The sequence below is a fragment of the Hibiscus syriacus genome, unplaced genomic scaffold (assembly GCF_006381635.1).
Source record: "Hibiscus syriacus cultivar Baekdansim isolate YM2019G1 unplaced genomic scaffold, ASM638163v2 tig00110303_pilon, whole genome shotgun sequence".
In the NCBI taxonomy this organism is placed as follows: Eukaryota; Viridiplantae; Streptophyta; class Magnoliopsida; order Malvales; family Malvaceae; genus Hibiscus; species Hibiscus syriacus.
Genome location: NW_024062672.1, coordinates 61216 through 75650, shown reverse-complemented (window position 1 = coordinate 75650; position 14435 = coordinate 61216). Strand labels below are relative to the sequence as shown.

At 34.8% G+C, this 14435-nt stretch overlaps 1 protein-coding gene across 1 annotated transcript; it reads left to right on the top strand.

Annotated features, from left to right (window-relative positions):
- Positions 1-485: 485 nt before the first annotated feature.
- LOC120116843 (transcription factor EMB1444-like) lies at positions 486-1025 on the top strand. The gene is made up of 3 exons (XM_039137248.1): positions 486-632; positions 765-923; positions 1001-1025. Exons 1-3 carry the CDS (start codon positions 535-537, stop codon positions 1023-1025), a joined length of 282 nt encoding a protein of 93 aa, XP_038993179.1. The 5' UTR covers positions 486-534.
- The last annotated feature ends 13410 nt before the right edge of the window (positions 1026-14435 follow it).

The following is a 14435-nucleotide window of genomic DNA, read 5'->3' as shown; positions in this document are numbered from 1 at the left end:
CAACATGTTGGGCTGCTTCGTAGATAAATAAAAGAAAGAATTTATCCAAAAATATATATCAATAAATAAACACAAATGATGAAAAAGATTTGTATATGTAAATTAATTATTTTTTGTTTGATTTTGGTTATTAATTATTTTATTTAAATATTATATAAAAGTATAAAAAATAAAAATATCATATTTAATAATATTTCAAACATTTAGTTGATATCAAGTTTATCACATCAAATTGGATGACTTATTTAATAATATTATTAATTAATATCAATAAAGTCAAAGGAATCCGAGTATGCAACAAAATAAGACACAATGCCAAGTTTTGTCTACTAAATTATAAGAAAAATAATGAACGTTTTTAATTATTGGGTTGATTTAAATCGACGAACGTAAGAAATGAAAAAGGAAATGAAGCTTTTGGTCATGTTGCTTAAAAAGCCATTGAGAAACTAGAGCTTGAATTTTATTCATATTTAACATCTCTTCCATCTTTAAGTCTTGAAGCTCCAACTTTGCCTTTGAAAGTCGAGGAAAATGACGACTACTGTTCTAAAGCAGTTGTTGAAGAGTTTTTGCACCAATTCACCTTGGACATACGCTATGCTTTGGAAGCTCAGGCACTCGAGCCCCATGTAAGTTTCATCTCTTGTACCTTACCGGTAAACATGAATAGACGTAGTATTTTATATCGGGAGGTACAAACTTGAGAAGTTATACGTACTTAAAATATATAAGGATTTGAAATTTACTATGTTGATTTTCAGGGGGTTGACCTGGGAGGATGAGTACTGTGTTTATCCAATACCAACAGAGATTCTCCCATCACAGTTTGAAACGAGCATCGATGACTGTTATTTTTTAGGGTTCCCAATTGGCCTAGTGGTGCCAAATATATTGAATCTTAAGTATGCATGGGGAGAGGGGTAAAATCTTCTGATACAATAAGGTTTTTTAGATGCTTAAATAGCCACCTGTAACGTTGGATCTCTCCATTTTTCAGGGTTGTTGGTATAGTGGTGTCGTAATCGATTTTCGTTCGGGCACGAATTTTTTTACTTGGTGGGAAAAGTGATGTGAATAAATGGTTTTTAAAATAATTTGGGAGTCGCCATCGGCCTTTTGGGTCAGGTAGGTCGAATACCTAAAAATTATCTTTTAAAAGAGTTTTTAAGAAAACATCAGTTAAAAGATGAACTGATCTGCGTTTATAACCAAAAATTCTTTATTTTTAATAATAAAAAGGGATTCGTGGTCGGTTACGTTTAGGGAAGGATTAGCACCCCTACAACGCCCAAAATTGGTACTTTTTAATTATACATTGTCTCTATTATTAGAAATTTAAGAATTCAAATATATTTAATTCATAATTATGTTATTTCAAATAATTTTAAGAAAATATATTAATATGTATAAATAAGATATTTATTTATTTAGAAATATCAGAAAAGAGCTTCTAGGTGCTTTAAGACAGCTCTTTTCTTCAATATTAAAAAATAAATAAATACCTAAATCATTTTCTTAATAAAATAAAATTAAACATATATAGTTCATAAATAGGATTTTTATTTTATAGAAAACAAAGAAAATAAATAAAAATATTATTATTATATTTATATGACTAAGATAATAAAAAAAAATAATTAAAGTAATCATTTAAACATATTGGATTTGAAATGATAATAATACAAATTAAATTGTAATTAAATAGGGACTAAAACATATTAAAATAAATAAAAATATTAAAAATTAAAATTTACAGCCCTTATTTATACTATTATAAAAATATAATTACTAATGATGTAATTAACCCTAAATATTAATAGGTGATTAAAATAATGATCATTAAAATTAAAGGTTCTAAATCGAATGATAAAAGATCTAAGTACTAATATAATTTAGCCTTATTTAATTAATTCAGGTTAAAATGATATTTACTAAACTGTAAAGGACTAAATTAGGTATTTACCCTAAATAAATATATATGCAGATAAGGACTAAAATAAAATAAAATAAAATATAAAGACTAAATTTTAAATAATTAGAAGTTGATTGTAGTGACTAATTTGTAAATAATACAAACTCGAAGTGACCGCGGACGAGGTTTTCCCGTGAAGGAAATTACGCACATACCCTCGTCAAAACGGTGTCGTTTTGATGAGGGTATATAAACCCTATAATCGGCCCCTAAGGGCCAAAGCTTCTCATTTGCCTCTTTCCTTTCTCTCTCTAAAATGAGAGAACCAGAGTTCTCTCTGGCTTATCTCTAGTTTCCCTCGCCGGAGGGAAACCGGCAGCCATAGGCCACCGTACTCCGGTGCCGATCACCGCCGCCGGCCACCGTGAACGGTGGTCGAAATTTACAAAATACCCCCAAAGCGTAGATCTAAACGTCCTAAGGTCCGATCTAAGGTTATTTTAACCTAAAACCCCATAATATATCGTAAATCTACGATTTTCACCTTCGGCGTTTTGATTTTCCGGCGACGTTTAGGGCTCTCCGATGATAGAGTAAGTTCCTCTCTTCTCTTCTCTTTTATTTTTTTTACTGGTTTGTTGTTGTTGATTGGGATCGTTGGTAGCTTTCTGTTTTCCTCGGTTTCTTCCTCTCTATTTGGTTTCTGGTCTCCGTTGCTTGCTGTTCGGGCTTTCTCCTTTTTTTTGCTCTCTGTCTCTTTTTTTTGTTTTGCAGGATCTGGTTGCTTTTATAGCCACCACCGAGCCATGCTCGGACCGGACTAGAGGGGGAAGTTCGGTGAGTCACCGAGCTATGTGGTGACTCACCCCATAGCCGTGATATGTGGGGAGCAGCTGGCCTTCTGGAGACTTCTGGCGAGGGCAGCGGCAGCTGGAACGTCTGGAAGCAACGGCGGCTGCCACGTGGTTGTTCTGGAATCTTGGAGGCGGCTAGGGATCATTGGAAGTAACGGCTGGGAGCTAGGGTTTGAAAACCCTAGTTGAAACCCCAAATGTTTAGAGTTTCTAGTTGGTCTGGGCCGGTTCTGTTTTGTTTGTAACTGGGCCGGTCCAGTTTTGTTAGTAACTGTTTGTAAATAATAATTATAATATAATAATAATATTTAATAATAATAATAATAATTTTAATAATAATAATAATAATAAAAAATGGAAAAAAAATTAGTGTTTACAGCTGCCCCTCTTTGCTTATTCTTGTGTTAACAAGAATAGAGCAAAGACGGAAAAACAATAATTTTTTTCATTTTTCTTCTTTTGAGTAAGACTGAAATGTTGAAAACATCATTCCAGAGGTCTTAAAAACATCATGCACTGCAGGACTTACAGATGACCCTAAGGTTTTGAAAACATCAAAAAGCTCCCGAAGGCTTTTTGGAAACATCATGCACTGTAGGACTTACAGATGACCCGAAGGTTTGAAAACATCAAAAAGCTCCCGAAGGCTTTTTGGAAACATCCTGCACTACAGGGCTTACGGATGACCCGAAGGCTTTGAAAACATCATGCACTGAAGGTCTTACAGATGACCCGAAGGCTTTGAAAACATCAAAAAGCTCCCGAAGGCTTTTTGAAAACAGCATGCACTGAAGGGCTTACAGATGACCCTAAGGCTTTGAAAACATCAAAAAGCTCCTGAAGGCTTTTTGGAAACATCATGCACTGTAGGACTTACAGATGACCCTAAGGCTTTGAAAACATCAAAAAGCTCCCGAAGGCTTTTTGGAAACATCATGCACTGTAGGACTTACAGATGACCCGAAGGTTTGAAAACATCAAAAAACTCCCGAAGGCTTTTTGGAAACATCATGCACTGTAGGACTTACAGATGACCCTAAGGCTTTGAAAACATCAAAAAGCTCCCGAAGGCTTTTTGGAAACATCATGCACTGTAGGACTTACAGATGACCCTAAGGCTTTGAAAGCATCAAAAAGCTCCTGAAGGCTTTTTGGAAACATCATGCACTGTAGGACTTACAGATGTGGGAAATAGTTTACTAAGTAAAAAACTAAGGAAATCGTTTTCTTACTTTTCAACAATTTCATTTTTAGAAAAGATTGAATGAGAAACTATGGAAATCGTTTTCTCATTATTTTTCAAAATAACATGTTGATTGGGTAAAATGCCCCAATCTCAAGATAATTCTCATTTTTGTGGATTGCATCCATCTTTTCTTCAGATGTTTGCATGATTCCTGTATTTGCGGTTTTGAATACCTTCTTCTTATAAGGTATTTCTTACCATGAATTTTCTTGTTCTTTCGAAGATCTGTAAAACTTCATGTTTGAATGCACTCACTCAATTGTATCAATGTAATGCATTGTCTATTGTGTAAATGATATTCTTATGAATGCATGAATGTTGATGCAATCTTCATTTGATTTCAAAGTGGTGAACTTGGTCTTCCTTCACTTCGTCATTTATTGCCAGGGTTATCTCTGGATATCAGTGTAGAAACTTATGCTATCAAGCTTTCATTTCTGCAGAATCATCTGATCAACTTGTATCTTGGCGTCTTCTTTGTTTCATGAAAGTCTCAGAAGAAATGTTTAATTTGTGGAACTCTTGCTGTAGTCAAAATTATGACCCTGATGCCCCATTTTGTCTTGGATAAAACCAACTTTATTTGCTTGGACTTGTGTGTAAATCCCATAAAGCTTTCATCTTTGAAAATAGAATCTATCATCTTTAAAAAGAGAATCTATCATCTTTGAAGAGTGTAGATGTAGATATGCCTGACTCAGCAGGGATTAATTAGGAGAGTAGAGTCTGCTCTAATTTAACTCTTGAAACATCACAAGGAAGATTTATTCCAATTCCTTTCATGTCTCCACATATAATCAAATCTTGAATAAGGCAACTTGGACCAATATCATGTCAAGATGCTTAACAACAACCTGTAGTTCAACCTTAGTTGACCCCATTAGTTTCTTGTTTAAAATTTCAACTTTCCTTGAAAAGAAATCTTCATTATATCTCACTTCTAATCTTGGGGTTGAAGAAGACAAACTTCATCTTGGATCAATAAATGGAAACCATATGATTGCAACATTGGTTCAGCACCATAATCACTGGTTCGTAAAACATTTGACAATACATTCATCTTTTCCTATGGTTTCTACTCGGATTATTGGTCAATGAAGCATTTGACAACACATTTATCCTTTTCTGTGGCTTCTGCTCGGATTATTGGTCAAGGAAGCATTTGACACATTCATCCTTTTCTGTGACTTCTGCCAAGATTTCTCAATCATTGAAGCTCTTTGCCTAGTGTTCAAAGCTTTTGTATGATGTCACAAGACCATTTGAGAACAAAACTCAATGGGGATACAAGTGATATGTTGGTATGACCAAAAAGTTGGTCAAATTCACAAAATGTGCTGGTGTTGAATTGAAAAGGAAATACCAACTGATCTTGATATCATCTCTGGCAAAGGCAAATGTAATACTGATTATGTTTTCTTCTATAACTGAGTGTTATAGAAAGTAGAAACACTTCAGCTATAGGATCCATGTACAGAACTATATCCGTAGAATTCTTGTTGATGGTGATGAAACGTACATGATAAAACCCCAAAATAGATAAAAATTCAGTTCAACCTGGCTTGAAAATGATAACCCTAGTAACAACGGGAATGGGTAATATGTGTAAGTCGAGCTTCTCTCTTCAATGTCATCAAGTAAACAAAAACTGATGTGAAAAACAGCTTCATAACCTCAATAGTATGGTTGAAACTAACTGCCAGGAACCTCAAAGAAATATTTTCAATTATCACTGATACAGAGAATGCAAAATTCAAAGCTGAGATCTTGAGGAACTGAACCCTGGATCGAGTAGTCTCTTGGGGATCATTTTTATTCATGCAACTGTGATGTAGCTTAACAAAGGCCGCACTATCATGTGACACATGGTTAAGAAGATTGGGTATTTGAAAACATACTTGCTGAGTAAAAATTTTTGTTCAACAATATGATCATAATGTAACTGCCTGATGAACGAAGCAATTATGTATAGTCAGCTCGACTATCACTGTTTCACCATTTTCATTCTTCATACCTTTTTGTCTCATTGGAAATATTTGTTCAAATCAATGATCTTGACATAGGATGTTGTGGGCCTTCAGCATGCCCCAATATTTGCTGATATGAGCGTTCAAAATACATCAACATTCTTCATTCTGATTGAAAGGGGCTTTCAGCATGCCCTAGCATTTTGCTGATATAAACATTCAGGATTCATCAACATTCCTGATTCTGATTGACAAGGGTTTTCAGCATGCCCCAACATTTGTTTCTTGTTAATCTGAGCCTTCAAAATGCCCCACATGGATCTGTCTGACTTGGACTTTCAAAATGCCACCAACATTTTAATTCTGGTTTATTTTCAATGTCTGTTTGACTTGAATCTCATGATCCCTATGAGGTCCAATTTTGACAATGCATTGTGTGGATTTATTTGTGCCCCAAATCTGTTTATCTTGAATGCTCTCATTATGGTGTCACTAAACATCACTGTTGTTAAGTAACTGGAGGAATTCTCTTCACGTTGTCACAAACTTAAGAAGTACTCAATCATTCTGATAAAAACGTCTGAGATATGTGTCTTTTGAATGAGGTGACCATTTTCTGTATCTGGAGGGGTCTAGTCAGATAGAGCAGTAAAAATAGCTTGGTAATCCGTTCCAGGCTGACACAGTGGCTTATCATCTTTCAGTGAAAGCCATTTCTGAAATATACTTTTCTGTGGGAGAGAAACCAATTTATGCGAACAGTAATCTGATACAATAGCAAGACTACATATACAGTGGTACAGGCTTTTGAAAAATCTACACCCATACAACATGTTGATTCTGATAACAACTCATCTGATTATGAACCAATATTTCAGGATGATTTCACAGATATTGATAGTTCTTCTGATATTGAGGAAATCCTAAATTCTGATTCTAATGAGGAGAGTAAACTGTTATACTTGACAAAAATGGGATTCTCAGAGGCTGAGGCTTCAATAGCCATGGAGAGATGTGGTCCAGATTTATCAATTGCAGAGTTGACAGATTTTATATGTGCTGATCAAATGGATAAGGCTGCTGACATACTTCTTCCAGTAAAAGATAGGAAGCCATTATGCAATGATCCCAATTACAAGAAAAGGCGAAACTTGGGCTATGATTTTTGGGAAAGAAATAAGTAGAAGAAGCTTGAAAAGAAGCTTCTTAATGAAGACGATCATGCAGTTCAACTTTTAATTCCAATGATTGGTTCTGTGGTTCCTCCCAAACCAGATCAGATAACTCAAAGAACACTTCCAGAAGATGCTATTGGGTCTTCTTATTTCTACTATGATCACATTCATCTTTCAAATTCAATGGTTGGTTCTGTGGTTTCATACCAAACCAGATCAGATAACTCAAAGAACACTTCCAGAAGATACTATGAGCACATTCATCTTTTAAATTCAATGATTGGTTCTGTCGGGGTTCATACTAAACCAGATCAGATAACTCAAAGAACACTTACAGAAGATGCTATTGGGTCTCTTTATTTGTACTATAAGCACATTCATCTTTCAAATTCAATGATTGGTTCTTCGGGGTTCATACCAAACCAGATCAGATAACTCAAAGAACACTTCCATAAGATGCTATGAGCACTTTCATCTTTCAAATCCAATGATGGGGTTTTGGGGTTCATACCAAACCAGATCAGATAACTCAAAGAACACTTCCAGAAGATGCTATGAGCACACTTATCTTGTTCCACTTGAATCTGATGAGGTGGAAATGCTTCTAGGTTTCCCTAAAAAACCATATACAAGGATCTGTATAGAGACATGTTCCATGGTGGTATCAAAGTCCTGTCTCTTTTCTCTGGGATTAATGATGCAGAGGTTGCCTTTTACTGTCTTGGCATACTTTTGAAAATAGATGTGCAAGAACTGAATGATGATTGCTTGGAGCAATTGATGAGTAGTTTTAACGGACTCGACCTTGTTATCGGTGGCATCCAGCATAACAACCTTACTGGAAAAAATAAACATCATTCATGGGCTTGAAGATTTTTGTTGGTGCATTTACTTGCAATGATTGCTACAACAAACTGTCTCTTCTGCTGCTCCAATATATCCCACTCTTTTCGAATCATGGAACGATTTAGTTGACAGTAAAACTGGTCATCTTCAACTTTTGGAATCCTGTAACCAATGTTACCCTATATAAAAGGCCTATAAGGGTAGATTCTGTTCCAATGTCTTATTCTGTGCCATAAGTCCTCAAATTCAAATTCAGCAATTTTCTGAAGGACATAATAGATATCATCTTGACAAAGAAAATGATCGGCATAGAAGAAGTAGCAATAATGTATCAAGACTTGAGCCAACATCACGATATAACCAGAGTGCAGGTAGTGACTTGTTCATGGCTCTATGATGTAATCTTCTAGAGAACATGAATTGATGGTTGGGGAAAATAATTTGTCTGGTGATGCTTATCGCCCTCAGCATGAGATAAACAATAATCTTTCTTGATGACCTCAAATAATGTCATAGGGGAGTCTCACAATTTCAATTCTGCAGACTTTCTGGCTTCTCAGACCACTTGCCTTCAAAAATGTGAAGTGCTTCATTATTCTGGCCTCGTTCATTCTTTTTCTACAACAGAGGTAGAATAAGCAATAATTGCTTCAAGGACCTTCTCCATTTGAGACTGTCCTGTTTGAAAATGTTTTTCCTCCTTTCTTTATCGAAGAATGAAAGAATTTTGTAGAATGTTGCCTATCATAGGTTCACAATAAAATCAAATCATAAGCATGAATTCAAAGAATATCAAAAGAATCAACAACTCTGTAATGTTTGAGAATTATAATTCTTTGACAAGTATCAAGATTTGGTTTGGTTTCAGGATGGCCTTCCTATTTTCTATGATTACATCTATTTAAGATGTCACTCATCTCTCGCTCTTTATGAACTTTGTCACATGTCTCACTTTGAGGATTTGGTATTTTAACCGGATGTGTACAAAATGACGCAACTAGGATTGCCAATCACTAGACCTTCTAGAGTCTTTCCATTTCAATTCTCTGGAATCTTTCATTTAGACTCATCTAATCAAAGTAGTGCAAAAATATCGGTCTAAAATGAAATTTCTGAGTGCTTGTGTGAAGTTGACTATAACAGGTGTTTCACAACTCCCTTAGTCCATTTGTTAACACATTTGCCATTTTGGCTAGCTGAATTCAGCTTTATTGTATATAATAATATAATCACCTTTATCAGGTTAATTGAAACTTATCCATAAAGCCAGGGTTATTAACCAATTGCTCTAGAGGGACAGTTTTATTACATATAATAGTATAATAGGTTGGTTGAATATTATCCATAAAGCCAAGGCGATTAACCAATTGCTCTAGAGGGACAACTCAAGCTTTATTATATAATAATATAACATGGGTATCCAAATCCAATTTCTTAAGCTTGTTAAGAAGAACCTGTTATAGTCTAGGTGTTTTGGTGGAATTCAGAAAATCTCTTCGTTAGAGTTCAATTCCAAAGCAACTGACTTAAACTAGATTTACCTATGTGTAAAAATTATGTTCATCATCGAACGTCATTAATAGAAAAATACTCTAGTCGGTTTTGTAATGTAATACACCAATGATGCCCCACGTTGTACGCTCCTATATATAAATACCAAGCCTTTTTGTAATTCCTTTCAATAGGAGTAGGCTATCTCATATTTGTAATAGGATAGCATTTGGGTGTATTTCTTCTGAGGTAAGGTCAATGGTCCTTGTTTTTCTGGTTTTCAATCCTGATATTCTGTCAAAGATTATAACTCTAATCATGTAGAATTTTTAATCCAGTTGATATTCAAAGAACTGCAAGATTGCAACATTGACTGAATGCTCATAACCTTAATAAGCAACACAAATTTATTTATTGCACAAAAGGCGGAGAAAGGAACAAAAAACAAGTTTAAACAGGATGCTGAAAATAGAAAAGTACTATAGTGGTAGATAACACTTCCACTTGTTTATGCATCATGCCTCATTATTCCTATAATGTTGGGTATGTAATAGGATCAAGGTTTTTTTCTTCATTTGCCCCCCATTTCTTGATCATTTCTTGTGTCAAAACCCCTTTGTCAACAAGCATCTCAATTTCTTTTAACAGTGGCCTACAATTGCCTGTAGAATGCCCCTTTACGCCTAAGTGGAAATTACAAACATTATGTTGATCATAGCTATGAGCAGAAGGGTTTGATGTCACTTTAGTTGGTCTTGGTGTGATGTATTGACCTACCTTTAACCAAATGAGGATACAAGTCTGAAATGGAAGTTTGGAACACTTCCAAAGTTTTTCTTGATCGCATGACTTTCTTTGGTCGATCCGAACAGTTACTTGCTCTTTTTCTTTTGCAATTGTGAGGACTCTGGATGCGACACTCATTTACATCATCCGCTTTCGCTTTTTGATCCGTCGGGTTCTTGGATGTGACTTTTGAGTTTTCTTCATTGATTACATTCTCAATTAAATCTCAACTTGTCACAAGATTCTCGAATTCCTTTGTCGGATTTGCCTGCATTAACTCGAAGAAAGGCGCTGGAAGGGAATCACGAAACATACGTGATATCTCTTCTTCTAACATGGGAGGTTGAACTTGTGCTGCCACTCCTCTCCATCTTAAGGCATATTCTTGAAATCTTTCATTAGTTTTCTTCTTTACTCTTCGAAGATCCATACGTGTTGGAGCTAAGCCTTTAACATACTGATATTGTCCCAAAAATGCATCAACTAGATCTACCCATCTCTTGATCTGTTCTTGGGTCAACTGATTGTACCAGACTACTGTTGGGCCAACAAGACTATCATGGAAAGAGTGAATTAATAGATCATCAGAACTCAAATATCCTTCCATTTTTCTGCAAAACATTCTCAAATGGATTAAGGGACAACTGGTGCCATCATATTTCTCAAAATCAGGCATTTTGAATTCATGGGGAATAATCAAATCTGGAACCAAACTGAGTTCTCTTGCTTCTAGTTCTTTGTGGGAAGTATCAACACATTTCATATTTTTGATTGCTTCATCCATCCTCTTAAATCTTTCCTCATATTGTGAATAATGAACGAGGCTATTCTTTGGGTTCAAGTGGGATGCCCCAGAGTATATCCTTCTTGACTCTTCATTCTGATGGCATGGTTGCTCTTTAGCAGTTATCTTTTCTTTATCAGATGCCACACACTGAATAATTTGATTTGATCCATCTGGTACTGAATCTGATGTTTCTTTCCTTATATCCTGAGGTAACCCTGTCAATTGTTCTAGCCACTGATCTTGTAGTCCCTCATAAGATTGCTCCATTGTTTTCATGATGATGGTAAAGTAAAATGAATGAATGACCTTGGTTTTACTGTTACAAAACCTTTCATTAATTATTAACATGTTTTTATAATTAATGTATATAACAATACAAAAAAAATGTAATGTAAATGCGAAAATGCATAAATGCATAAATGCAAAAATAAGAATGCAAACTGTGTAATGCAAAGATGAAAAAGTAAGAATACAAAATGGAAATGCAAAGATACAAAATGTAAATGCATGTATGAAAAGGTGTTACTCAAGAGTGATCATCTTAGAACAGATTTCATTGAACACAAAAGCTTCAGTACATCAAACAAAACTTTTACATGTAGGGAATAGCTTTCACTCCTAATTTCTCTATTTCACTTAAAAGCCAAACTAATTTCCACTCATACTCAGGTGTGGAATTATCTATCTGCTTTAATTCTCTCGTGAAGCCAGCTAAGTCCACCAGTTTATGAGCCACATTGTTTGTTTGAACAACAGCTTCATTCATGATATTGTCTTTTTCCTTTATCCTTCGTGTCGATTCTCGGAGTTGTAAACAATGTTGTTCATTTTTTCTTGTGAGAAAATCTTTATGTTCAAGAAGTTGTCGTACAAGATTCCCATAATCATCTAAGCATTTCTTAAATGTCTTGTTCTTGTCTATATTAGCTTTTAATTCAGTATCAATCTCATGCTGATAGATCTGATATGATGCTTCCATGTTAGTCATAGCACTATTCAACCTTTGATTTTCGACTTGACATCTTTTCAATTCACTGACAGACGTATTGCGTATTTCTTCTGCAACTCGTAAATCATGATAAAACTTCTTTGCTCGACCTTCATGTATGTTACAATTCTTTTTCAGTTTGGTGACCCCTTTGATCCACTCTTCTGGGGTGTTTCCTATGCCAGCATTTTGAAAGGTTTGACTGACCTTCTGGAAATCTTCCTGCATGGTTTTCATTTTGGTGCTCAATTCTTTGTTTTGATCCTTCAAATGACGTATTTGAACTTCGAATCTAAGCAAATATTTTTCCTTTTGGACGCACCTACTGATGCTCTTACCTTTGAATACATTTGGTGTTGATCTGGCAGGATCTTCAGTTACCAAACTAGGTTGATCATTTACCATAAATTGTAAGGTTCCCTGATTCAAAAGACTTTGAACTCGACGTTCGAAAGCAAGGCAATTCTCAATGGTATGTCCTTGAGCTCCGGCATGATATTCACAATAAGCGTTGATGTCATATCAATTTGGATACGGAGGTTGGAATGGTTTTATGTAGTAGGGAGCCACTTCTCGTGCTTCAAGTAGCTTCTCGTATAACTCTTTATATGATATAGGGATAGCATCAAAATGAGAAACACCTTTTGTTTTGGATTGAACCTGAGTTTTAGATGTCGGGAGCAGACTAAACTTCAACGATTTCAGATTACATGATTTCTTCTCATCTTTATGAGCTTTTATAGTGGTCACCATTTCTTTGGTATCTCCAGACGATTTTTGAATACGAATGATGATTGTCTGTAATTTCTCAAATTGGTTAGGATCAGAAGTCCCTTGCATATCTGAAATTGCAGGATTATCTTCATTAAGCTTTCTCTCTTTCTGTGCAGGAATCTCTTCTCTTTTGGCCAAAACAGATATTCTATCCATCATCTTGGACATCTGCTCTCTTATTTCTCGTATCTCCTTTTGCTCTTTAATGGGCATACGATCTTTGGGTGCATAGCTCTTCTCTATCTTCAGAGTTCCCTCAGGATGTCTTTTCTTGGCCGCATCATATTTTGTTTGATCATAGAACCTTTTGTCCATTTATGATTTCTTTCCAATATGATGAACAGTCTTTCAAGTAAACACCTTCTGGTTATACCATGATAATGCAATGTAAACAAAAGAAATCAATATGAACAGATTAGAGCAATGTAACATGCTTGAAAAAAATAAGAAAAAATAGAATAGTTAGTACCAACTAATGGAAAAAAATCTATCTATCAAGGTATAAATCTTAACCTCATGCTTTCTAGTTCCATGCTTTGTTTGGAAAAAATTAACCTAACCGCATGATTTCTAGTTCACATGCATTTATTCAGGAAAAAGAAAAGGAAATAAAATAAATTAAAAGCTAGAGATTATTTCTCCTTTGTGTACACCTATGAACAGAGGTTCAGTACTGTCTTAGATCAGGTGAATTTCTAGGGTTTATTATATGCAGAGTTTCAGTTCTAGGAGTAAAGGTACTCGAATTGTCCTTGTTAGTGCTCCCTTAGGCTGCCAACCCTCAATCCTAGTCCACTATAGACTAAAATCGATTGAGTTCAATTCGAGGGGATACATTTCTCTATGACTAACACGGAGAATAAATTCTCACGAAGACGTAGAGTATATGAACCCCAAAAGTTACTTACTAGGTCTGACACGGAGAATAAATTCTCACGAAGATGTCGCTTTCACTCCCACTTAAAAGGGACAAACTCAATTATAGAGCTTTATGTTATGCAAGTGTTGTGTGTGAGGAGAAATGTTAAAACCTCTAACAAACAAATAAAATAATTAATACCTGAATAAAAAAAATATTAATATAAAAATAATAAGTAATAAAAAAATTGAAAGAAAAGAATTAAAAATTAAATAAATGAAGTTTTAATTTCTAATTAATAGAGACAATTTATAATTAATTTTAAAGTTTGACAGATCCCCAGCGGAGTCGCCAAGCTGTCGTAACCGATTTTCGTCCGGGCATGAATTTTTTTACTTGGTGGGAAAAGTGATGTGAATAAATGGTTTTTAAAATAATTTGGGAGTCGTCATTAGCCTTTTGGGTCAGGTAGGTCGAATACCTAAAAATTATCTTTTAAAAGAGTTTTTAAGAAAACATCAGTTAAAAGATGAACTGATCTGCGTTTATAACCAAAAATTCTTTCTTTTTAATAATAAAAAGGGATTCGTGGTCGGTTACGTTTAGGGAAGGATTAGCACCCCTACAACGCCCAAAATTGGTACTTTTTAATTATACATTGTCTCTAATATTAGAAATTTAAGAATTCAAATATATTTAATTCATAATTATGTTATTTCAAATAATTTTAAGAAAATATATTAATAT